A 26,023-nucleotide genomic window follows, 5' to 3' on the forward strand; every position below is an offset into this window, starting at 1 on the left:
TCGTCTGATTTAGCCATGTGGACCCTACAACACTTGCATGTGATAAATGTAAAAACACCTTTGTAATACTAATGGTGTGTTCACACAATGCATACACAATTCTTTTCTCTTCTGCTGTGATTTACCATAAATGTCGCTATGTGAGGCCCCCTTCACACATCCGTGTTTCCAGTACATGTGGCGTCCATTTTCACACGTACCAGAGACACGTACACACGCACACCCATTATAATATATGGGGCTGTGCACATGTCCATGTGACCCACACGTAGACCTGACAGTACATACCACACACGGGTGACATCCAAGTGACACGTACCGGAATAGAGCGTAGAATAGAAATTACAGATCTTTATGTGTTAAAGGTGTGCGAAGATAATAGATAGATAGATATGGGGTAACTAGATGATTGATAGTCTAGATACAGGGGCATAGCTATAATAGGGTCAAGAGTTGCAATCGCACCCAGGCTCTGGGGCGCAGGAGGGCTCAAAAGGTCCCCTTAGCCCATATAAAAAGATTATAACTATTAAAAATCTTCAATAGTCGGGGGCCCTGTTTGAGATTTTGCACTGGGGCCCATGAGTTTGAAGTTACACCACTGGATAGACATATATCCATGAGATATATAATTAGTGCCTTGCATGTGTAGCTTACTGTACATGTATTAACATAATAAATAAATAAATGAAAAATATGACGTGGGATCCCCCCCGATTTTTAATAACCAGCCAAGGTAAAGCAGACAGCTGAGAGCTGATATTATCAGTCTGGGAAGGTCCCTGGTTATTGGGCCCTTACCAGTCTAAAAATAGCCCGCAGCCCCCCCCCCCCCCCCCCATAATTGGCGCATCACATGAGATATACCAATTCTGGAGCTTGGCCCTGCTCTCCCCGATTGCCCTGGTGCGTCATGTGTAGGTTAATACATCTCTCTGTTTATAGATAGTGTGGCTTCTTTTATTCCTTTGATTGCACAGTGAAGATCAGTTGATGTTACATTTGTTTTCTTAGAGAACACAGAAGCAAAATAAGAATTTAAAAGTTCAGCCTTCTAAACATCATTTTTGACCACTTCACCCTTTTCATTCTGTAAAAATCCTACAGCATCTTTGACTTTTCTTTTGCTTTTGACATACCTCCAACCCCCAATAGAGTCCCTGTAGTCTTCATATTTTTCAGCATGGGCTCTGGCAACTTGGAAGCGGGAGTTTTTGTGCCTCGGCTTTAGGAGAGGCTTCTTTTGTGGATGACTCCCATGCATGCCATTCCTCTGCAATATACGCTGTATTGTGTCATGGGAATCATTCACCCCGGTTTGGCTTTCTATTTCTTTAACTGCATTGACCTCTGTATCATTCATTCTCTATGGGATTGATCTGTACTGATACTGTGCATGTATGCATTTAGTAGGGCTTAAGGGAATTATTGTGCTTCTTACACATCAAATCTGTAGATGCGCTCACTAATTAGATTTTGGTGAGGGCAACTTTCAAATATAATAATGATAATGGTCCTGGCTAGTGACAAGTTTATTTTACAGGCTTCTGTAGAAAGGCACAATGCCAGACATTCAAGGGTTAATACTTTGGAACACTGCGAGAGACTTTCTAGCCAATGAAGCTCCAGTAATAAACACCTGTGGCAACTACGGCAACTGTGCTGATGTCATAAACACATACATCTATGATAGGAAAGAAGATTCCGGAACCACAGGTCATTCAGCCGTATGAGGTGCCGTACTTGATGTGTCTGGAGACCTGGAGCTTCATCACTCCACAACCGATAAGGGAGGAAGGGGACGCCACCTAGCCAGCCAGATCAGCCATCCCGCCTAGCCAGCCAGATCAGCCATCCCGCCTAGCCAGCCAGATCAGCCATCCCGCCTAGCCAGCCAGATCAGCCATACCGCCTTGCCAGCCAGATCAAACTAACCCTAGCGATCAATGGGGTGACAGATGTTGCAGCCAGATCTCCCTCACGTCCGGTACCAGCCGCCTTCACCTTTATGTGTACGGCCTGGAGAGGTCGCATTAGGCCTCTCCATACAGGACTCGCACAGGGCACCTGCTTTGACCTTCTCCATTACTGTGTTTTCTGCTGATGTAATGTGTAACTTGTGTGACTATGTGATGTCACTGCTATCATATCTATAGTGGATGTATATTATCTCTCACTGTAAATATGATACAATGTACAAATTCTGGTACAATTTACTGTTACGTATTGGCATTACCTTCTAAGCCCAAAGGAAGGGCAGGTCCTCCAGCCATGGTTCCTTAGAGGTTTCCTCCACAGGGGGTTTTCCTCTCCTGAGTGCTGACGGATGATTCTTCGTGAGTCGGAGGTTTGCCATTTTCAGTGTCTTTTTCATAGTAATTGGCTGATTCTAAATTTCAGACACTGAATGAAATAATAATAATGTGATTTGTAATAAAATTCGGTTGATTTAACATCCAATAAAAGTTCTTTGTGTGTTTATTTCACAATCTTGGGTTGGTGGGATTTTCTTGGGAATCCGGATCATCCAGCATCTATGATCAAGTCATGAAGCCATATATTTATTTATTTATTTTATACACTCATATAGCGCCATTATTATAGAGTCGGAGCCTTTTTAACCCTGTGCTAGAAGACAAGACAGAGCAGAGATGACAAAGTGTTACTGCACAAATAGCACAAGTTCATACTCTTCCTTGCATTCAGATAATGGGTGTGATTCAGGGCCAGACTGAGACTAAAAAGCAGTCATAAAACACAAAATTCATCAGCCCACATACAATAAGTGTCCTGAACACAACTCGCAGAACACTGACAGGTCGTGTCGAATTTTGCTTTACTTGTTACTAGTGATGATTGAGCAGTAAAATGCTTGAGTGCTCTTTACTCAAATTGAGTAGGTTATTGAGAAGTGCCCAGGTTAACCATGGTTATTGGGACCTTCCAAGCCTAAAAGTACAAGCCCGCAGCAACCCCAGAATTGGCGCATCAGATTAGATGCCTGGCTCTTCCCGATTGCCCTGGTGCGGTGGCAATCGGGGTAATGGTAGTTAGGTTGATGGCAGATGTGATTTGTCAAAAATCACAGCTGTGATCAAGCCCTGGGGTTAGTAATGGAGAGGTGTCTATCAGACACCCCCATTACTAAGCTGGTAATAAAAAATAAAAACACAGAAAAAAAACACTTTATTTGAATAAAGACTCCCCCACACTATCCCTTGTTCACCAATTTATTGGGAAAAAAAATCCCATGCAGGTCCAAAGTAATCCAACTATTCCGAAGTAGTCCAGAAAAGGATACCTGAAAGACATAAAAAGACAAATATAAAGACAATAGACAATCCCTCGTTCACCAATTTATTACTCAAAATGTTACCACCCAGGTCCGCTGTAGTCCACATTCCCCAATTCTGTCTCCGGCATCTGTGAGTAGCAGTAAAGTGACCGCTATTCACAGGTGCCGGGTAGTGACGTCAACGCTCATCATCGTCGCAGGACTCAGCGTCGTTGAACTCAGCAACACTCGGCAGCTGTGATGAGCATCGTAGAATGATCTTCTAACATCTTCTCTTTCAATATAGAACAATACATCTGTGAATTAATGACACCATCAATGAAATGTCACTTGGCGCAACATCAGCAGAACTCATACAGCCCCACATAAGGACATTGCTACCACCATGTCTTTCTGTAGGCAGCATGCATCTTTCTTTGTACTCCTCACCTTTGTGACACCATACAGTTTGAAGCCATCGTTTCCAAGAACATTTACTTTGGTCTCATCACTCCAGATTATAGAGTCCCTGTCGTCTTCATATTTTTCAGCATGGGCCCTGGCAATTTGGAAGCGGGCTTTTTTGTGCCTCAGCTTTAGGAGTTGCTTCCTTTGTGGACGACACCCATGCATGCCTTTCCTCTGCAGTGTATGTTGTATTGTGTCATGGGAAACACTCACCCTAGTTTGACTTTCTACTTCTTTATCTGACTGCATTGACATCCGTATCATTCATTTTCTACGCAGAGGCGTATCTAGGGGATGGCAGGTGGGGCATATGCCCTGGGCACAGCCGGTAGGGGGGCGCCATCGGGCCACCTGGTGCGGCAGTTCGAGGTGTCTCCTTGGTGGCTGCATTTTGCCGCCACCCGGACTGGGAGTCAGCCGTTCTCTGAGTCAGCTGCCAGCTCTAAGAAGGTGCAGCACGCCGACTCCCAGTGATCAATTGTACTCGCTTCTTTCAGACGTGAGTATAATTGAAGCCCTGACTTGCCGGGTCAGAGCAACATTAGCAGCGTGATCAAGTCCTATGATCACGCTGCTGACGCCGGCGAGTGATGTCAGCGCTGCAGAGGCTCATACAATGATGGTGGTAAGTACAGTCATGGCCAAATGTATTGAGAATGAGACAAATAGTAATTTTTCCAAAGTTTACTGCTTCATTTTTTGTAATGGCAATTTGCATATATTCCTGAATGTCAAAGAGTGATCAGCTTAACAGCAATTACTGTACTTGCAAAGTCAATATTTGCCCAGAAAATGAACTTTAACCCCCAAAACACATTTCAACATCATTGCAGTCCTGCCTTAAAAGGAGCAGCTAACATCGTTTTAGTGATTGATCTGTGATAGAACTGTGGTTTTGCAGTTCCACGGGTCAAATCTCTGTATTATCCTGCTTTTGGCATTTTTTGCCGTAAAAAAAAACTGTAATAGTGTCTCCCTGACTGGTCGGACACCAATATATCTGTTTAAAAGATTCTGGTGTACGCCACATAACTATAACTGTGGTTTTGCAGTTCCACGGGTCAAAACTCTGTATTATTCTGCTTTTGGCATTTTTTGCCTTAAAAAAAAACTGTAATAGTGTCTCCCTGACTGGTCAGACACCAATATTTCTGTTTAAAAGAGTCTGATGTAGGCCAGAGAAATAGATCTGTGGTTTTGCAGTTCCACGGGTCAAAACTCTGTATTATCCTGCTTTTGGCATTTTTTGCCATAAAAAAACTGTAATAGTGTCTCCCTGACTGGTCAGTAAAATCGTTAGAGCAGACCTCGGCAGCACACAGACACTCCCATCGCAACGTCTACTCTGTACCCGTCGCAACGGGACATTCCCTTGTCTAAACTGTGCTGCCTGCTCCAATTCCATTAAATCTGACACTGTCACCCACCCCAGGACAGGCAAGAGTTATCCCATCAAAGGTTTTTTTCACATGCGACTCCAACTTCGTCATTTATGTTATCAAGTGCCCCTGCGGCCTACTCTACGTAGGAGAGATGACACAACACATACGGGACCGTATTCCAAGTCACAAATCCACCATCCAATGCAGCAAAAATTGGCTCCCATTACTTGACCATTTCTCAAAAGCCAAACATACCGTAGCCCATCTCCGCTTTCAGGTTATAGAATATGTAGCCAGACCCAGACGGGGTGGTAACCACATCAGCCTTCTCAAACAACGGGAATCCTATTGGATCTATACCTTGCAAACCCTCTCCCATAGGGAACTCAATAGGGAGATAGACTGGATTTAATAACTTATTCCTTCCTTTACAGACCCACTGAAAACCTCCCGTCCTTTTGGGTGAGTACTTACAGTGTAATTTATACTGGCTCTACACCCCCCCCCCCCTACAATTACTTCACCTCTATGTCACCCCTATGTAACCGTCTTGTTAAGCTACTGCGACCTCCACCACTTTTCCAAGGGGCATTGATATTGTCTTTTTATTCCACTGCGACCTCCACCATTCTTCCAACGGGCATTGCATTACCTCCTAATTTTAGTCAGCTTTTGCTTTTCAATGCATAGGTGAACACTAAGGGAGACCCACTCCTCAATAATGGGTAGAAGGTTTTTAGTATGCTGTAATCCACATCTGTTTCAAGGGGCATTGCAGTTCCTCATAATTTTTGGAAAGCCTTCCATTCACTGCTTAGGCCAACAGTGCACAGGAGACCCAGTTGCTATAAATGGAAAAATTGGTTTAGTTAAGGCCCTCTGACCTCCATGTCACTTCCAAGGGGCATTGGAGTGCCTCGAAATTTTTGGTAGGCATTGCACTCACTGCATGCCCTATAACTGTGTATCTGAACCACTCCTTTTGGTACAGAAACATATCCTACAAGACATGTGTGGTTGACTGGCCTGATATTGATATGAATGGTCCCTGTTCCTCCTGCTCTTTCTCCTTTGCCACCACCTCATCCATCATTCATCACCTGAAGCTTTGTTTTAACGGGAGTCATAGAACTGGGATAGTAGCAGGAAAACATCCACCAATCCTCGGAGGAGGTAGGATATGCGCCAAAACGCTGGCCACCTCAGGCTTAGCCACTACTACATACATGCGCTTGCATTCCAAGAAAACAAAGCAGACGCTAACTTCTATCATCGTCATCATGCTCCTCACCTTGGCACTCTCAACTCCCCTGATGGAGAAGCCAGGGCCCACCGGAGGAGTCTGGTTCTCTGGTGGGCTCGTCCAATGCTGCCATAAAGCAGGCCGGGCTAAGAAAAGTGTGGGGGGAAGTTCCAAGGAGAAATAGAGGCGGCTGGGGACCGTTTATGGACACCCGGCCGCCCCCTGGCGGCTGGGGACCGAGCGTGAACACCCGGTCGCTGGGCGGCTGGGGACTGAGTATGGATACTTCGCTGCCAAAGCAGCCATGAGGACTAGTGGCCAGCTTCGGCGTCCTCCAAACTAAAAAGTCCCATTTCAAGTGCAAGCTAGCAGTATGGTATTGCAGCCTGGGGGTGGGTGGGTGGCAGGTTGCACACTTACGCTTGCATTCCAAGAAAACAAAGCAGATGCTAACTTCTATCATCATCATCATGCTCCTCTCCTTGGCACTCTCAACTCCCCTGAGGGAGAAGCCAGGGCCCACCGGAGGAGTCTGGTTCTCTGGTGGGCTTGTGCAATGCTGCCCTAAAGCAGGCTGGGCTAAGAAAAGTGTGGGGGGAACTTCCAAGGAGAAATAGGGGCGGCTGGGGACCGTTTATGGACACCCGGCCGCCCCTAGGCGGCTGGGGACCGTGTGTGGACACCCGGCCGCGGGGCGGCTGGGGACCGAGTATGGATACCCGGCCGCCCCCTGGTGGCTGGGGACCGAGAGTGGACACCCGGTGGCCGTGCGGCTGGGGACTGAGTATGGATACCTCGCTGCCAAAGCAGCCATGAGGTAGTGGCCAGCTTCGGCCTCCTCCAAACTAAAAGGCCCCATTTCAAGTGCAAGCTAGCAGTATGGTATTGCAGCCTGGGGGTGGGTGGGAGGCAGGTTGCATACTTGCGCTTGCATTGCAAGGAATGGGGGAGGTACAATTGAACACTGCCCTGGGACAAGGACTTGCACGGGGATAGTTGCAAGTCTGCATCTTCTGATGCGGCAAGGATCACTTCTGATTGGCACACTTTTAGGCAGTGACCTGGGTGTCAGAGATGCTTCCAGGGGTCTTCCCCATGCTGTTCCCATGTTTTTTCAGCACTGTATGCATGTGTCACACAGCACATGGCCAGATAAGATTGTAAAATGTTAAAATGACATTTCCTGGTGAATGCATTTGTCACGGTTGAAAGCAATACAAAAGTGCAAAAACGCATAAAAAATGCTACTTGTGAGCATAGCCCAAGGTGTGGAGGAGTTTTTTTGTTTTTGGTTATTTATTTTACCTTATACACAAGTCTTTACCCTGGAAAGGAAGTTCCTTAACATATTTCACAGGAAAACCGTTTCAGTTTCGTTTTTGAACGTTTTATTGTGAGCCCGTAAAAGTGGCTTAATACCTCTGACCACGTTGTTGACAGCAGTGAACTGGGGGTCAGAAATGATTCCTGGGGCAATGCCCATGCTGTCCCCATGTCTTTTGAGCACTGTCACTATCGTTTTGGGCACTTTTTAGGCTTTCTACAGACTGTCGGGGGTGCCGCCGCAAAAATGCTCGGGTCTCCCATAGACTAACATTGGGCTCGTTGCTCGGGTCAAGCACCCGAGTATCACGGTGAACTCGGCCCGAGCTTCGAGCACCCGAGCATTTTAGTGCTCGCTCAACACTAGTGCAGACACAGTATGGTGAGTGGGGGGATGAGTGCGGACACAGTATGAGGAGTGAGGGTCGAATATATGCGAACACAATGAAAAGCGAGGGAGTCCTGAAGCCTGAAGTCACATAGAGTGCATTGTAGCATGCCAATCCTAACAGTGTGTAATATACTCACTGTGAGGATTCAGTTCTGCTTGCAGGTTCCAGCAGTCATCACATAGCCACTTCACTCATATGCGATTTTCATAGTTACGGTCACATCACAACAGGCTTTTCTTCCAGCTTCTCTCAGTTTTTCACTGAACATTGAGAGACTTAGGGAGAGCGGCTCATTGGCACATGACTGTAAGTGTGCATTAACCTGTTGCTCTGAGGTAGGACCTCCGGTTGGTAACCACTCTCCCTGGACGTCGGGGCCTTCGTGGTTCCTGGTCCTGTGAGTCTAGCTTCAGGTTTGCCAGGGACTTGTAGTCCTCCTGGGATTCCGGTTAACCCTACTGGGTGTAAAGGGTCCCTGTAGGCTCGGACCCGGTGTCCGGTAAAAATACTGGTGCGAGCCTGGTATGCTCCTCTGCCCCCTTTATCATTCCTTTTCTCCCTGCCATCGGCCACACTCGGGGCCTTCACTACTAGGCAGCTGGCATGATGCGTCTTCACCACTCTTTGAACGTGGGCACGCTCTCTCTGCTCACTCTGAGCTGGAACTGAACTCAAACTCTGAACTTGACTTTACTGAGCTGCCTGGCTCCACCTTCCCTTTATATATCCCTATCAGGGCTCCCTCTGCTGGTATGAGGTGGAAGGTGGAGGTGTTTGCATGTAGTGAGGGCCTCTTGTGGAGAAATCCATCCATGCACCCTTCTGGGTTCTGTGGCACTGTGCGCAGCAGGGCGCCACAGTGGCATTTGTTAAGAGGCTCAAAAACTGGTGACAGATTCCCTTTAAATTTCTAAATAGCTTTAACCACTTTTTTTTTCTTTTCAATCTGTTTTTTTGGGGGGCGTAGATGGGGTGGTTCTACACTTCTGTTTGCTTCTTAGGCCCCATTCACATGTCTGATTTTCTTATACATGTGCTATACATTATTTAGCAGATAACACATGAACATATTATCGCATAGGGCTGCATTTACACAATTGCTTGAAAAAAAGAATCAGACATCCAAGTTAGGTCTCATTTCCATGAATAAGTTTATTGCGGGAAAAAAAGTCAGAACAGGGCGTCATTCATGTCGCATCTGTCTGTAAGGCGTCATTCACACATCCGTGTTTAAACACATACGTGAAGAAAATGGTATCGGTATCACAAGTGTTTGCAATTTTAAACACAGGCGGCACACAGATCACACACTGATGCCATCCGTGAGACTTACGTGGTTTTAACTGACCCATAGACTTCTTGGCCCCTTTCATCTGTGCTGTCAGAAAAAAATGGACATATGAACAGTACCATAAAATACAATGAGTTCTATTCATGGATATAACACGTACGTCGAAATGAGGCCTCAAAAACACACACATGTGAATTTGGCCTTATGGTATGTGCACAACACACGACATCTCTTTCAGGCCGGTCCGCCCCAAAACCTGCTTGAAAAAGCTCAAAAGAACGAATATATGAATTTCTATGTAAAAATAACTCGCTGTTCATATGTTCAGTCTTATGAGCGTCCTTACAGCTTTAGGTTTCAAAAGATGCCAAAGAAGTGACCGGTCCTTCTTCTGGTGTCTTCCGCTTTGAAAACTCTCTGTCCTTTACAATACAGTTTATGGGAAGGCTCAGAAGACAACAGGTCATCTTTTTGAGCGATTTTCCAGCCCTTTCGCTTCAGAAGCTACTAGTGGTTTCCTTCTTGTTGAATAGAGTAAAAAAAAAACGACCGGATAACACCAGCAAAAATAACAACAACCCAAACACAATGGAAAAATGCTAAAAAGAAAACTCTGGCGGGCAAAAACGACAAACAGGTAATCAAATAAGAGAAGATGTAACTATACTGAGGAGAACTGTCTAACATATTCATCTGATTTGCAATTCCCAGAACTAAATTATTCCCAGAAATCCTTCTTAGTCCATGGCCCCGCTATCAGTATTTGGTCAGTATTTTTCCTCAGGAGTAGAAGCCAAAACCAAGTGAGGAACAATCAGAGAAAAGGTATAATAGAAACAAGTCACCAATTCTGCATTTATCACCCACTCCTGGTTTTGGCTCCCACTCCTGAGAAAAAATACTGACCGAATACTGATAGTGGGGCCGTGGCCTTAGAGCCAGATATTACCATAGAAGAAATAAATGCAGCTATTGCAGATATGGCCCCAGGCAAAGTTCCAGGACCGGATGGTTTCCCCCCTTGAATTTTGTAGGAAACTAGCTGTACTACCCGGCTTCTCCCGGGTTAATAACTGCTGTTAGCAAAATAGAATGTGTTAGCAAAAATTTATTCTCCACACAGAAACCACAAAACAAATAGATAGAAATGTAATTATTAGAAGGCAAAAACAAAGCTAATAGAAGCATTTCACAACATATATTTCAACACCAGAGATATTCCACACAGATTTAACTAAATTGGCCAAGTAATGTGAAGTAATCTTCTACTCCTTATTCGAGAACCTTTTGATAAACGACATTCTTAGTTCTTCCTTCAGGTGCAAACACGAACAGATTTTTGGCTGTTCCAACTCTTGAACAGGCCACATAAAGTTGACCATGAGAAAAGCATGGAGATTGTAAATTGATTCCAACTACTTTCAAGGACTGTCCCTGAGCCTTGTTGATGGACATAGCAAATGCTAGTGTGGCACCCCAGGGGTCTGGTTACCACAGTAATAGAAATATTACGTCTGAGAGCAAGTGGGAGGTTTCTCTGGTCAGGAGCCCTAAGCAAGCAACACCGCCCTCCCAGACCTGGGAGGGGAGGAATCTGCCCTTATAAACTGGGTCTGGGGCGGGATTAAGTGAGTCAGAGCCTGGAGACAGTTCCAGACACAGGGAAAGTGTCAGCAAGGAGCTCTGTAGGAGTAGGAGCGAGTACCAGGGGCTGGAAGCTAGATAGCTCGCCCTGGCTGAAGACATTAAGACCGGACACGGAGTCCGAGGCTGTGGGGACATCCAGGTCCAGCGGCAGAATCCAACCGGCAGGGGATTCTATGTCCTCTGGCCAGAGAAGCCCGGAGGCACGGTCACAAGCAATGGACCAGCACCGCCATCGTGAAGCGGAGGCTAACAGAAGGCCCCAAGTCACCGGCCGTACGGGTGAGCACCACACGGTATACTCAGGGACGTGGGCTACTTCTACCCGCACACAGCAAGGTAGCCAGGAAAGAGTACAGATAGACGGGGAGGCCTACAACTCCACCTGGCTAGGGGAGATCCTGCTAGCTCTCAGACTGACCAGGCCTCTACTGCTAGCCAGTACTCCCGGGAGGGTCTGCTTTATAACATCAGTAAAGACCCTGAACTGCACTGCACGGACTCTGAGTTATTCCTGCTGCGCTCGTGCACCATCACTCCCCTCATCTACACTAACTGCCCTGAGGTTATACTCCTCCCGTGGGTAGTCATCCCGTTCTTAGCTGCACACACAACACCGGCCTCAGCGGTCTGCCTTGCAGCGGCGGTCCCCACTGACCGCAATCCACGGGTGGCGTAGTCGGACTATTATCTCACTAATAAGACTGCCACTGAATTGACCACCCTGGGCACGGACCGGGTCAGCGCCACGGAGACTACAACCCCCAGCGATCCGGCTCCGGGTATTCCTTGCACAACACAGGCCCAGGGGGCGCGTCAACATTGGCGTAGTCGGCAGGATTCAAACCAACCCGCCCCAACGGGTATTGCGTGATTGAAAAAAAAAAGACTTTTGCACTTACTTGAGAGAAGTTTCCCGCCGTCCGGAGTCGTTTCCCGCCATCGGACGCCATCTTGGGTCGTTTCACGCCATCTTCTGCCGTTTTCCCGCCATCCGCAGCCACTTCCCGCCATCGGACGCCATCTTCGGGACGCCGCGCGGGAAGAAGATGGGCGTGGACGCCGAAAGCGCGCGAGATCCGAAGCTCCGCCCCACGCACTGACGCTGCGCAAGGTCCTGGAAGGAAGAGGGAGCGACGCTGACGTCACAGGAGCGCGACGCAAGGTCCTCAACCCCGACGATCGACTGCGGAGCCGCGGCCTACGGAAGAGGATCATCGCAAGGTAGGCCACGGTCCATTAGGGGGGAAGGAGGATGTTGGATACAGAGGGAAGCTCCACTGCCACAGCTGCCGCCAGCGCAACCGCTGCTGCGGTCATGCCATTCACCATGCCCTATATCCCGGGGGCAACCTGGCTACCCCAGTACTCAGGGGAGTCACATACCCTAAGTGACTTTAGGGAAAGACTGGATAGCCTCTTCCAGGTATACCCCCTCACGGAAGAGCAAAAAGTGAGCATCCTGGTGGCCCAGTTAATTGGGGCAGCCCAAAGGGAGGTAAAGTCCTGGCCACCTAGGAAGAAGAGGACTGTCAGAGAAATACTAGCCCGGCTGAAAGACACATTTGATACCCGAACCTCAGCCGAAATCAAACTCAGATTTTACGGGTGCAAACAACGGGCACACGAAAGTATAAGAGACTATGCTCTAAACCTACAAGAGGCCCTGAGAGCCATTAAGCAGGCAGACCCTGACAGCGTGGGAAATGAAGACAAGGTGTTGACCGAACAATTTATTGAGGGTCTACTGTGCAATGCCCACCGAACCCAGTTGCGGGCTATGGCCTTACAGGACCCTGACCTGGACTTTGCACAGTTCAAGGACAGAGCCATCCGGGTGCTCCGAGAACCGGCACCAGGTGGCGCTGTGACCCACAGGCGCCCTGCTATCACTTATCACCAGGACGCGGCGCCCTTGTCTGCAGGGCCTGTGGGAGCTGATGCGCAGGCTTTGAACAATAACCCGGCTACAGACCTGCACCATCAGGTCCAAGAGCTGACTAAGAGCGTTGCCGCGCTAACCAGAACTGTGCAGTCTTTACAGGTCTCTTCCCCAGGAAAGATCCAGCTGGCATCCGGACCGGAGGACGTCCCGAGGCGCCGACTGAGGAGGACCCCACCGGCCAGAGGAAGACCCAGCGACCGATACAACGAGGACGGACAACCCATCTGCCGCCGCTGCAATCAACCCGGACTTATGGCAAGGTACTGTCATTTAAACGGGCACAACCTGGGGTAGAGGGCCAACCCCCAGGCATAAGATCATCAGGCCCATCGAACTGGCGTGATAAATACGTAGGGGGACGTCCAGTCTTGCCTGTGGTATTGGATGGCATTCCCATGAGTGCCCTACTAGACACTGGGTCACAGGTGACTACCATCCCATACGTGCTCTTCAAGCGGTACAGGAATGCCTCAGACATAACCCGCTACCCAGATAACGACCTGAGCATTATCGCCAGCCATGGTCAGCCCATGCCACAGATAGGATTTAAAGAGGTGACCATCAAGTAAGGTTGAACTGCCGGCACAAGGACTGATCATTGTGGACATTGACTGTCGCGAGAGTCACCCAAAAATAACCCTAGGTACTAACGTAATCGAAAACTGTCTTGCAGAGGGGATTCTTATTTTGCAACAGGTTGCCAAGAACGCCAGTTCCAGCCTGCAGCATGTCCTCCAAAAAGAGATCCGGGCACTGATGAAACGGCAACAGGTGGAACTATCTGGTGGTGAGATTGGTAGCGTGAGAATGTGTGACCCGTTCCATATTGCCATGCCCCCGAAAAGTGAGATGATGATTTGGTGCCGGGCAGCTATTGGTCTAAGAGGTAGAGACTACCAAGCAATGGTAGAACCCGTCTACTCAGACAGTAGGCCCACCATTTTGACAGCACGGGGGGTGGTCGATGTACGCCATGGGAGGGTGCCCGTCCGCATCATAAATATCGGGGAGAGAGAAGTATACCTGCCCCGGTATGCCACGCTAGCCAAATTGTTCACCATCAACCAGAACTCTGTACAGGCCGTGGAACCCTTGCCTCCATCTCAACCAGAGGAAGGTAACAGCTCTAAGAAACCAATGGAGGACTGGTGTCAGCAACTGCATTTGGGTACTGACTCCACTCCCTCACACCAAAAACAGGGAGTCTATCGGGTGGTTCAAGAGTACGAGAGAGTGTTTAGCAAACACCCGCTAGACTTTGGGCGAGTAAAGGGGGTAGAACACCACATCCCCACGGGAGACCATCCTCCCATAAAGGAGAGATACCGACCCGTACCCCCTGCACACTATCAACACGCCAAGGGGATGCTAAAAGACATGAAGGAGGCTGGGGTAATTAGGGACAGCTGTAGCCGCTGGGCAGCTCCACTAGTCCTAGTGAAAAAGAAAGACAACACCATGAGAATGTGTGTAGACTACAGGAAGGTCAACCGTATCACACACAAAGATGCGTACCCGTTACCAAGGATAGAAGAGTCCTTAGCTGCATTAAAATCTGCTAACTTCTTCTCTACTTTGGATCTCACTAGCCGGTACTGGCAGGTTCCTGTAGCAGAGGCGGACCGGGAGAAGACCGCATTCACCACCCCGATGGGACTCAGCGAATTTAACTGTATGCCGTTCGGGCTCTGCAACGCACCAGGAACCTTCCAACGGTTGATGGAATGCTGTCTGGGACACCGGAACTTCGAGACGGTCCTTATACCTGGATGATGTCATCGTCTATTCCAAGACCTATGAGGACCATCTTGAGCACCTGGCAGAAGTGTTTAAAGCCCTGGCAAACTATGGCCTAAAGGTAAAACCCTCAAAGTGTCATCTACTGAAGCCAAAGGTACAGTACCTGGGACACGTGGTGAGTGCTGACGGAGTGGCCCCCGACCCTGACAAGATCACCGTGATTAAGGACTGGCCAAGACCATCCAGCATAAAGGAAGTGCGGCAGTTCCTCGGGTTGGTAGGCTACTACCGAAGATTCATTCCCGATTTTACCAAGAAGGCAGCTCCTATGCAGGACCTCCTGATAGTCCAGTCCAGGAAGGCCAAAAACCAGAAGCCACCCTTCAGATGGGAAAAGCTGGAAGAGGAGTCATTCCGCCAGCTGAAGATGGACCTCACGGGGGATGAAATCCTGGCGTACCCTGATTACAGCCAGCCCTTTATCCTCCACACGGACGCAAGCAACATTGGGCTAGGAGCCGTACTGTCCCAGATCCAGTAGGGGAGAGAACGGGTAATTGCTTACGCCAGCCGAAAACTGTGACCCACGGAAAGAAACCCTAAGAATTACAGCTCGTTCAAGCTAGAGTTCCTGGCAGTGGTGTGGGCGGTAACCGAACGTTTTAAGCATTACCTTGCCTCTTCCAGGTTCACCGTGTACACGGACAACAACCCGTTGACACACCTGGACACTGCAAGACTGGGTGCCCTGGAGCAGAGATGGATGGCCCGCCCGTCCAATTATGAGTTCACGATCAAATACCGGGCAGGACGCTCCAATACCAACGCGGACGCCCTGTCCAGGATGCCAAACCTACCGGACGGAGGGGAAGATCCAGAAGAACTGGAAGAGGTCGAACTCCCTGCGTTCCACCGTCATGGGATTACCCAGTATTCCCACCGTGTGAGGGGCCAGCGATCCGCTACGTTCAACCCCTTACCCCACTACAACTGGGCGGAGACACAAGACAGTGACCCCGCAGTCCGTCTGGTGAAGGAGATGCTGACCCAGGCTGACGCCCGCCTGGACCCAGACGCTCCGGAAGAGACCAAGCAACTGTGGACGGAAAAAAGCAGACTGTTTCTCTACAAGGAGAAGTTGTGCCGCAGAGTGGTCAATTCCCGGACACATGAACTGATCTGGCAGGTTGTGGTACTGAGACGGGACGCAGCTATGGTGCTAGAGGCCTACCACAATGGGGCAGGGCACTTCGGATGGAAGAAGCTGGAGTTCCTGCTGTGTGAACGGTTCTACTGGATAGGCATGAGAGGAGCCATTGAGAGATGGTGTAGAGACTGTGGCCCGTGCAATCTAAGAAGAAGGGACCGTGCCAGCCAGGGACTCCCCTGCAGCCCATCCTCACCAGGCAGCCGCTGGAACTGGTCGCTCTGGACCATGTTAAACTGGCTCCAAGCAGAAGCGGGTATGTCTACGCCCTAACCATCGTGGATCACTACTCCCGGTTCCTGGTGGTGGTCCCTGTCAAAGACTTGATGGCTCAGACAGCAGCCAGAGCCTTCCAGCTGCACTTCTGCCGCCCACACGGGTACCCGGACCAAGTGCTGACGGACAAAGGACCAGCCTTCGAAGGGGAGGTCTTCCAGGAGTTCTGCAACCTGTATGGCTGCAAGAAGATAAGAACAACGCCCTATCACCCCCAAACCAATGGACTCTGCGATAAGATTAACCAGGTGGTGATAGATCTGCTAAAAACATTGCCCCTGGAAGAACGCAGTCTGTGGCCTGAGAAACTGCCCGATCTGGTGGACCTGTATAACCACATCCCGGTAGGTTCCACCAACTGTACCCCGGCTTACCTAATGCGAGCAAGACCTGGTAAGCTGCCTGTTGACCTGGATATGGGAGTCCTGACACCCGAGGACACCTCGCCAGAGGCAGACTGGGATACAGAACGGCAGCAGCAGTACCGGAAAGTACAGGAGAGCGTCGAGCGAAGTCTCTGTCAAGCAAGAGAAAGGCAGGAGAGGACTTATAACCAACATGCTCCCGCTGTTCCCCTAGTACCTGGAGAGCAGGTCTTGAAAAGAAAAAGGCGGCTCCATAAGTTGGACGACCAGTGGGAAAAGGACCCGTACACCGTACTGCCCTCAAGCCACAATAATCCAAAGGTGTACGTCATCAGCAGGGATGGAGGAGAGACCACAGCCACTGTCTCCAGAGACCACCTGAAAAAGTGCCCCGAGAAGTTGCAAAGCACGGATGAAGATCAGGAAGACCCTCAACCCGTAGAGGAAAAGGAAGAAATGATCAGCACCGTACTCGGAGACTTTCCCCGGTCCTGGACACAAGTAAACAACGCTATCGTGGTGCCCGTCCTCACCTTTCTCCAGCCAGCCCCTCAAGTGCCTACAGAAGACCAGGTAGAGCTGGAAGAGCAGCCGGCCCAGGAGGCAGAAGAGTCCACACCAGCAGCGCAGGAGGCTCAACCCTCTGCTAGTAGTGAGCCTGCCGTGCCCCTAGTGAGCCAAAGAGTACGCAGACAGCTGCCCAGCTTACCCATAACACCTCCTACACCCTGTAGTGCAGGACCAGTTAGTGAGCTCCGTAGGTCCACTAGAGTCACTAGAGGTCAGATGCCCGCTCGCTGGAGAATATAAAGTAATGCACTGTAAATTTACCTGTTTCTTGAAAATGTTTACGGTTTTTGTTGTTGCCTGTTATTAATTATGTTTCTCAGTTACCCTGCAGATTTCTATGGACTAACAGGTTATGGACGCTGGATAACCGGAACAATCTTGTAGATAGTTGCACATTGTGCCTCTTGCGAAGACGGCCGCGGAAGAGAAAACCTGTCTGGCGTGGCCTCCTTGCGGCCCAAAGTAGCTAGCTTCAGCCTTGCAGCCACGCCCAAGGCCAACGCAAGGGGTTTTCTTTGGACAGGTCCCCTACCTCACTTATAACTTCACCTTGGGTGATATGGACACCCGGTTACGGAAACGCCGTGACCACAAAATGTACTTTTTCATGTTGTCTTGTTATACCCCACTGACCGCAATCCACGGGTGGCGTAGTCGGACTATTATCTCACTAATAAGACTGCCACTGAATTGACCACCCTGGGCACGGACCGGGTCAGCGCCACAGAGACTACAACCCCCAGCGATCCGGCTCCGGGTATTCCCTGCACAACACAGGCCCAGGGGGCGCGTCACTAGTCGAACAGGAAACTGGAGGCGTTTAAAATCAAAAGGCAAATCAGATGGAATGAGAGGAATTGTTGGAATGAAAACATCTTCTCCTGTGGCACATCCTGTCAAAATGGTTGCCTCAGTTACATGTGGAAACAGGTTCTTAATCAAGAGTCTTGTTCCATTACACAGCTTTGGTGGAACCAAATTTCTCAATAGCAGAATAGGTGCTCCAGGTTTTAGAAAGAGGTTGTGAGGAGGAAGTCCTTGTGGCTCCAAGGAATTGAGGAACTCAGTTGGATAAAATAATGCTTGAGCAGGGTCTATTACTGTATCCACTGACTTGTAGGTTGTGCACACACCTGGAAGGAGATTTAGAATTTGAAGATTGATCTTGTTGACACTGTTATTTTTGGGAGCTAGAATAGCCCTTTCACACAGCCAGCCAGAATTTTTGAAGTGGAGTTGAATGTTTGGAAAAACCTTTGCTTTCAACTCCTCAATGGAAGTCACAATGCAACAAAAGTTGCTTGGGAAGGTGATCTGTCCAGTGGTTGAGTTTACTTGTTCCTTGCAATCTCCAATAGTCAACAGCTGGCTCGAAAACAGTCCAGCAGAAACATCGCCTGTCATGTAGACCCTCATGTTTGTGTTCAGTGACATTTTCTTTACTTTTCTCCAAAGGTGCGATGCTTTGAGACAGGCATTCAGTTCGTCTGCAGAGGTTGATCTTGGAATAACAGGTAGTGTTTGGCGGAAGTCACCTGCCAAAACAACAACTACTCCTCCCATGATATATTTGTTGCTACGCACTTCTTGCAGCAGTCTGTCCACTGCTTCCAGAGCCCTTTTGTGTGACATGGTGCATTCATCCCAAATGATGGCACTGCATTTTTGAAGCAATTTGGCCAGTCCTGATCGCTTGGCAATATTACACACGGGGCTGTCACTATGAGACAGGGTAAGTGGTAGTTTGAATGTCGAATGTGCTGTCCTGCCACCTTTTAAAAGCGTAGCTGCAATTCCAGAAGATGCCACTGCAAGTGCAATCTTTTTTTGTTGTCGAAATTTTGCCAGGAGCAAGTTTATTACAAATGTCTTTCCTGTTCCACCTGGAGCATCAAGGAAGACAATCCCACCTTTGTTGGTTTCACTGAAACTTAAAATGCAGCTATAGTCGTCCCTTTGATCTGGTACCAATATTGGCTCGTTATGAGACACAAATGCTGTCAGTTCATCAATATTGTAGTTTGTTTCTAGGAAAATCTCCCTACACATTTGGATGCCTTCAGGATTTCTTATTGGAGCAGGCAAACCAAGCAACTGTAAGGCTTTTCCTGACATTGCTATGCACTGATCTTCAAGGAGCATTAAAGTTTCATTGAACATTTCCTCAGTGAAGTTGATGAGTTGCTGAGGATTTTCCCTTCTAATCTGCATCAGGATGTCCTCACTGAGATCAGTTTTGCACTTTGTCCAAATCTCAAGAGGATTTGAAATCCTACAGGTTGTTAGAATAATAGCAAAGAGGTGTCTTAGTCGCTTTGGGGTTTGTGTGGCTGCTGCTTCACTGAGGGTCATGTCCCAGTGTCCATCATTTTCCAAAAGTCCTTTTCTTTGGCAAGCTTCCCTGAATGTTTCACACACATGGCCTCCGACGGTCTTCAGGTCAGAAAATGATGTAGGGCCTCTGACAACATGAAGTAACATGAGCAGGTAGAAGCACTCTGCATTTGACGGATGAACAGTGTAGACGAGACCAAGAGTATCAGTTGCTTTCACCCCTAGATAGCCTTCAATATCAAGCCACCGTTTCCTCCGTTCCAGTGTTTTTCTGGAGGCATTCCAAGTGTAGTACTTTGGTAAATCACAGTAGAGAATTGTTTTTGCAAAAGGGTCTTGTTGACACAGCTCCAAAAATGCCAAGAGGGTGGTCTTAGGTGGTGTTAGGAGCTGCTGCTGCAAGTTTGCTGGGTTAAAGTAAATTCTCTGTCCATTTTCCAAGTGCACACTCAGATGCACAACTGGTGGGTAGCGCTCATGAATGAAGAATGCTAGTATTCTCCAAACAGCTTCATTGCTGCTTATGTACCTGCCCATCTGGAATGCCTCCACTTCACCAATAATAGGTCCATTTTTCTGGAGTTCAAAAACTGCTTGATCACTTCCTTTGTGGACATATTTGCAGATATGCTTGATTGATTTCACAGAGTGGCAAGATTCGACATTTATGTGGGCCTGGAAGATTTTTGAGAGCAAAGGGTTGTAAGGCACTACCCACCTGTTGTCAATTTCTATCTCTTGGAGTGATGATCCAACACGCATTTTGAGTTTTGCTATGAAACCACCATCCCCCGGCTTTCTTCTTCGGTAGACTGGATATCCATCTTGTCCTGTTTGGGTTTCTTGGACCAGGGATCGTGGGTAATGCTTTGAACACCTGCCATCAATCACACAGGGAGAATTTCTGTTCAGACTCCCACACGGACCATGGATCATGTTTTTTGTGATGGTGTCAAACAGCAATGGGTCAATCTGAGGGTCTGGCAATTCGGCACTGATGATATTGTCAATTTCGGTAGACTGTATTTTTTGCTTCAGCCAAATAAAGATGTGGGCGTGAGGAAGGCCTATTTTTTGCCATTCAACTGAATACATCCAGCACTGTGTCTCACCATAAATATGTGATTTTGTGATGAGATTAGTCATTTTTGAAAGTTTATGTTTGAAACCCCGAGCAATAAGGTCATGGCGATTCATTGTTTTTTGGCCCGGCAACAGGTGCCCTCCAATTTCCTCCCAGGCAGGCTTGCAAGTAAAGGTGATGAAAAGATCTGGACGGCCATACTTTCTCACATAAGTCATTGCATCCTGTGTGTATGCATGCATGTGTCGTGGGCTTCCAGTGACAGTTGATGGAAGAATAACCATTTTCCCCAACTCTTTTGGATCAGCATCATTTGCAACAGCATCTCTAAGGTGAATATATTCCTCTGCCCTGAGCTTCTTTTGATTTAGTCAGATATATAAAAGACGTTCACTCTCAATCTTTGCATACATGTCAACAATAAATTGGTGGAAGAGGTGTTTGCATTTCAAGATGTGATTTTCCTCTGCAAATCTTGTCATGATCCTATATGCATAGAAGTCCATGGCAGACACTTTTTTTCCTGAATGGTTGCCTGTTGTAGGATCTGTCTGAGGTATTCCAAAGTGATAGCCATCCTGTCCCTGCCAAAAGATGATTGGATATTGCAGAGCATCATAGGACCTGTGAGTTTCTGCTACTCGTTGCAAACTATTGTTCCTTTTCTGAAGCACAATGTCACGGCTTTGAAAATCATTACCTACAATCAAGATGGCTACCTCATCAAATGTGGGAGCATTGAAACCTCGCTGATGTTCACCTTGTGGTGTTTTGTCAGCTCGAATGACAATCTTGTAATCGTCATTTGGCACGCATTCAAGTGCAGTCTTGAAAAGTTGAACATATACATTGTTGGAGTGAAGAAACTGCTGCAAAATAGTGACAATATCAAGGCAAGTGTTAGGAATTAAAGAGCATCTCCGCTGAGCCTCTGCTTCTGCATTTCCCATAAAGAAGAGTTGAAGAAATTGAGTTTCTTCTCCTTGTAATAGAAGCAGTGAGCCAATTGAGTGGTAAACCTGTCCTTGAACTTTAAATGTCGGCATAAATCCTGTTGTAAACATTTCTTTTGTTGCACCTAATGATGTCATTTGGAAGCAGGAGTTGTACTTCCTAATGTTGTCCAAGAAATGCTTTGATATTGTACTGGTACCTGTCATCAGAGACTTTAGGGGATCTAGTGGTGACAGGAGAGGTGGAAGTTTTATCTTGCCATTTGCACAGCATAAACCTGGCGGTTCATCTTTCCATTTCAGGGCACTGCAGTACATGCAGACCACATCCATTTTTCCTATCTGAACTTTAGGATTATCCTGATAGTTTATGTCTGACTGGTAACAAAAGGCAGCATGTTTCAAATCTCCAACCATTTCCTGTGCCCTGGTGGAAGAAATAGCAACTCTCTTAGTGGCAAGTCGGCCTTCTCTCTGCTGAGATTACTCATTGGCCCTTGAGGAAGCAGCTCTTCTTCTCTTATCTGCAAGCCTCGCTTCCCTCTCCTCAGAAAGTTCATTGGCTCTTGAGGAAGCAGTTCTTGTTCTCTTGTCTGCAAGCCTCGCTTCCCTCTCCTCAGAAAGTTCATTGGCCCTTGAGGAAGCAGCTCTTGTTTTCATGTCTGCAAGCCTCGCTTCCCTCTGAGCTGTGATTGGTTGCTATTGGCAGCCTGATAAATCTTTGTGAGATGAGTTTTGTGTGTGCTGAGGGTGGTATATGTGTTCAAGCAGGTGGTAGTGTGTGGCGCATTTTGTGTGTGTGTTCATATCCCCGTGTGTGGTGAGTATGAGTATCCCATGTCGGGGCCCCACCTTAGCAACTGTACGGTATATACTCTTTGGCGCCATCACTCTCATTCTTTAATTCTCCCTTGTTCACATGTGGCAGCTGTCAATAAGCCTCCAACACTTTTCCTTTCACTTTTTCCCCATTATGTAGATAGGGGCAAAATTGTTTGGTGAATTGGAACGCGCGGGGTTAAAAATTCACCTCACAACATAGCCTATGACGCTCTCGGGGTCCAGACATGTGACTGTGCAAAATTTTGTGGCTGTAGCTGCGACGGTGCAGATGCCAATCCCGGACACACACACATACATACATACATACACACACACACACACACATTCAGCTTTATATATTAGATACCTTGATATCCTGAAGTAAAAAAAGGTGGTACGTTCTCAAACACCAGAAAACAAGAACTTAGATCAACCAGGTCCTACCTGATATGGTTGATGCTGTATTGGATCCGACCAGGGAGGACTCACCCGCTTGTTCCACAGGCACTGGGGTGGAGGGAGAAAGTTGCGGTGATGTCCGTAATGCTGCGCACTGATCGTAAGTTGGATAAAAGGAGCCGCACTGACCTTGGTGAAGATGGTGATGTGTGGACGATCCGGCTGGAAGGGACGCATCCCGCCCGCTCCACGTGCACTCAGATGGGTAAAAGACGCTGATATCTAATGTCGTGTGCTTTATAGAAGATCCAAACGGACATAACTCACTTGCTCCAGAGATAATCGGATGAATCACAAGATAGCTCTATGGGGAAAAGAGATTGGATATAGACTTAATTCAGAGTGGCCCAGGATTTAGTTCATGCTGAGTAGCGTGTAACAGAACAGTCCATGTGGTATAGCCACGGAGCGCCGGCCGGTCATACCTGCCTTAATCTAAATCAGGGAAGTAAGTCTGCTCTCTGTGTTACTGTGACGTCACTAAAATCACGAGCCTGTCTCAGAATAGAGAAGTACTCCCAGCACAATCCGACTCGTTTCTGAGGATACGACCTCCTTCGTCAGGGATTTCCAACACATGGAGCGTGATTATACTTATATGCAACAGTCCACTCTGATTGGTCTCCATAATTACATCCTTAATTAAATGCAAAGAGTTGGATTTCACTATTTAAACTGCAGGGTTTTAATGTATTCATTATAAAAATCCATTTACTTTCTACCTTTGACATCTGATGGATATAATTTCCTCCTCTCCAACGTGTCTTGACATTCTCTATTCCCCAAAAGATGGTGCTTGTTAACTTTCCATTATGCACCATTTTGTAGTGCAAGGATAGTAGGTGACCTGTGAATTGCCGCTTAATATTCAGGGCATGTTCTTTCATCCTGACTTTTAATTCTCTTTTTGTTCTTCCTATATATTGTTTGTGACACGGGCATTGTATGAGACTCGCCCCCTGGGCCGTGGGGTACCCGGAACCAGGCTTCAGTGCGATGATGGGGGTAGTAGTGGCAACCCGATCCCGTGGCTCAGGGTGGTCAGACCAAATGTTGTGGCAGTCTATTTATAGATTTATGAATGTCCGACTACACCACCCGTGGATTGCGGTCAGATATAACTGCCGCTGCAAGGCAGACCGCTGAGGCTGGTGTTGGTGTGCAGCACAGGGGTAGGATAACTCCCCACGGGAAGAGTGTAGCCTCAGGACAGTGTAATAGGATGCTGGGGGTGATGGTGCAGACGCAGCAGAAATCACACAGAGTCCAATAATGCAGTCCAGGGTCTTTTACTGCAGATATTATTACTGACCCAACAGAAGTACCGGTTAGGAATGGGCCTGGGTATCTGAGAGCATTCGGGCGAGCCCCACTGGTCAGGGTGAGTGTGAAGGCCTACCGTTCTCTCTCTGCCCTTGCTGACTATCCCCCTTTTCGTGGTGTGATAGCCCACGTCCCTGAGCTGGCCGTGTACTTCGCCTGTATGGCTTGCGACTCGGGCCTTAGGTACCTTTTGCTGCTCCGTGCTGTATCGGTCTCTCTGTGTGGCGGAGCCTCCAGGCTTCTTTGGCCAAGGGACCTGAAATCCCTTGCGGGATGGTTCTCTGCTGCTGGGCTTGCAACCCTGACAGCCTCGGACCCCAATGTCCGGTAATGATTCTCTCAGCCAGGACCGGCTCTCGTCGCCTCTGTCCCTGGCTTGCAGATCCTCCTCTGCCTCACAGACTCCTCGGCTGCAGCTGAACTGTCCCTGCTTCTCTGGGACCAGTCTCAGTCCTGAGCTAGGTCGTCCAGTTCTCTCTAACCCTGCCCCCAGTTCCAGCTTTTATAGGGGCAGACAGCTCCCCCTACTGGCCTGGGACAGGAGGTGCTGTATGCTAATTGTCCCTGACCAGGGAACCTCCCTCCTGCTCTCAAACACAACCTTTAACATTTGTGGCATACAGGCCTGGGGTGACACATTCCCCCCTAGTAAAATTTAGTACTCCGGGACTAAACAGGAAACACAAATACAGGGTATAAATGCATGACCATAAACACAACAGGGAAGGAAATAACAAACAACATCACATATTGAGTTCTTTAGGTCACAGTGTGGTCTGTGACCGGGTGTCCATATCACCAACAAAAGGAGAGGATCACAGTATGATCCGTGACCGGGTGTCCATTTCACCAACACAATGGGAGCCTTAACCCGGTGGGGGTCTGTCCTTGCCCAGAGTCCTTGACAGTCTTTATTCATTCCTTTGGTTAGGCTCCGAACATATTTACAAGGAAGTCCCGGTTACTCAAAGTTCATAACCTGTTAGTCCATATATCTAGAAAAACTGGGAAAACAGTATTAATAACCAGGGTACAAACATAAAACATTAAATATATACACTGTGCATCTAGATCTTCCAGCGAGCTGGCATTTGACCCTTAGTGATCCGGGTTGACCTGCGTAACCCACTGTCTGGTGGTGGTCTAACCTGGCTTTCCCCACTATTATTTAGGGTGCAGATACTAGCTGAGTTCACAGGCAGGGCAGGCAGCTGTCTGCGAGTCCTTTGGCTTACCGCAGGCATGGCAGGCTCACTGTCAGCAGAGGGTTGACTCTCCTGGGCTGCTGGCATGGGTTCTTCTGCCTCTGGGGCTGCTTGTTCTTCTTGTTCTCCTGTAGGCTCCTGCTGGGTAGGTTGAAGGAAGTGTAGGATGGGTACCACTATCGCGTCATTTATCCGAGTCCAGGTCCGGGGGAACTCTCCAAGAACGGTGCTGATCATTTCTTCCTTGTCCTCTGCGGGTTCAAGGTCATCTTGATCTTCACTTGGACTCTGTTGTTGCTCAGGGCACCGTTTTAGGTGGTCTCTGGAGACGGTGCTAGTGGTTTCTCCTCCATCCTTGGTAATCACACATACATTCGGGTTGTTGTGGTCGGACTGCAGTACTGTGTACGGGTCTCTCTCCCACTGGTCGTCCAGCTTGTGAAGCCTTCTCTTCCGCTTCAGGACCTGCTCACCAAGTTCCAGGGGACCAGCAGGGGCGTGTTGGTTGAAGAGCCTCTCTTGCTTTTCTCTCGCTTGAGCCAGACTCCTCTCCACACTCTCCTGTACCTTATTGTACTGTAGCCGCCGTTCCGTATCCCAGCCCGCATCTGGGGAGGTGTCCTTGGGTGTCAGGACTCCCATCTCCAGGTCTATAGGAAGCTTACCTGGTCTTGCTCGCATCAGGTAAGCCGGGGTGCAGTTGGTAGCATTCACCGGGATATG

At 48.2% G+C, this 26,023-nt stretch overlaps 1 protein-coding gene across 1 annotated transcript; it reads right to left on the reverse strand.

The window, feature by feature from the left end:
* Positions 1 to 3,272: 3,272 nt before the first annotated feature.
* LOC141258564 (uncharacterized) lies at positions 3,273 to 20,651 on the reverse strand. Its single transcript, XM_073673539.1, has 4 exons — positions 19,904 to 20,651; positions 18,827 to 19,249; positions 9,416 to 9,460; positions 3,273 to 3,301 (listed from the first exon to the last, which is right to left on the reverse strand). Exons 1-4 carry the CDS (start codon positions 20,649 to 20,651, stop codon positions 3,273 to 3,275), a joined length of 1,245 nt encoding a protein of 414 aa, XP_073529640.1.
* Positions 20,652 to 26,023: the final 5,372 nt, after the last annotated feature.

This window comes from Phyllobates terribilis, unplaced genomic scaffold (genome assembly GCF_046119375.1).
Source record: "Phyllobates terribilis strain yellow unplaced genomic scaffold, ASM4611937v1 Scaffold_3__8_contigs__length_932513732, whole genome shotgun sequence".
NCBI lineage: Eukaryota > Metazoa > Chordata > Amphibia > Anura > Dendrobatidae > Phyllobates > Phyllobates terribilis.

What these genes read in the sequence shown, in the direction of transcription:
- LOC141258564 (XM_073673539.1), bottom strand. Translation starts at nt 20,651, where the DNA reads ATGAATCGCCATGACCTTATTGCTCGGGGTTTCAAACATAAACTTTCA. An exon ending in CCCACCAGTTGTGCATCTGA is followed by an intron (nt 19,250 to 19,903) that starts GTGTGCACTTGG and finishes TGCTCCTTGAAG; the next exon opens with ATCAGTGCATAGCAATGTCA. An exon ending in TCATAGTGACAGCCCCGTGT is followed by an intron (nt 9,461 to 18,826) that starts GTAATATTGCCA and finishes TTTTTCTGACAG; the next exon opens with CACAGATGAAAGGGGCCAAG.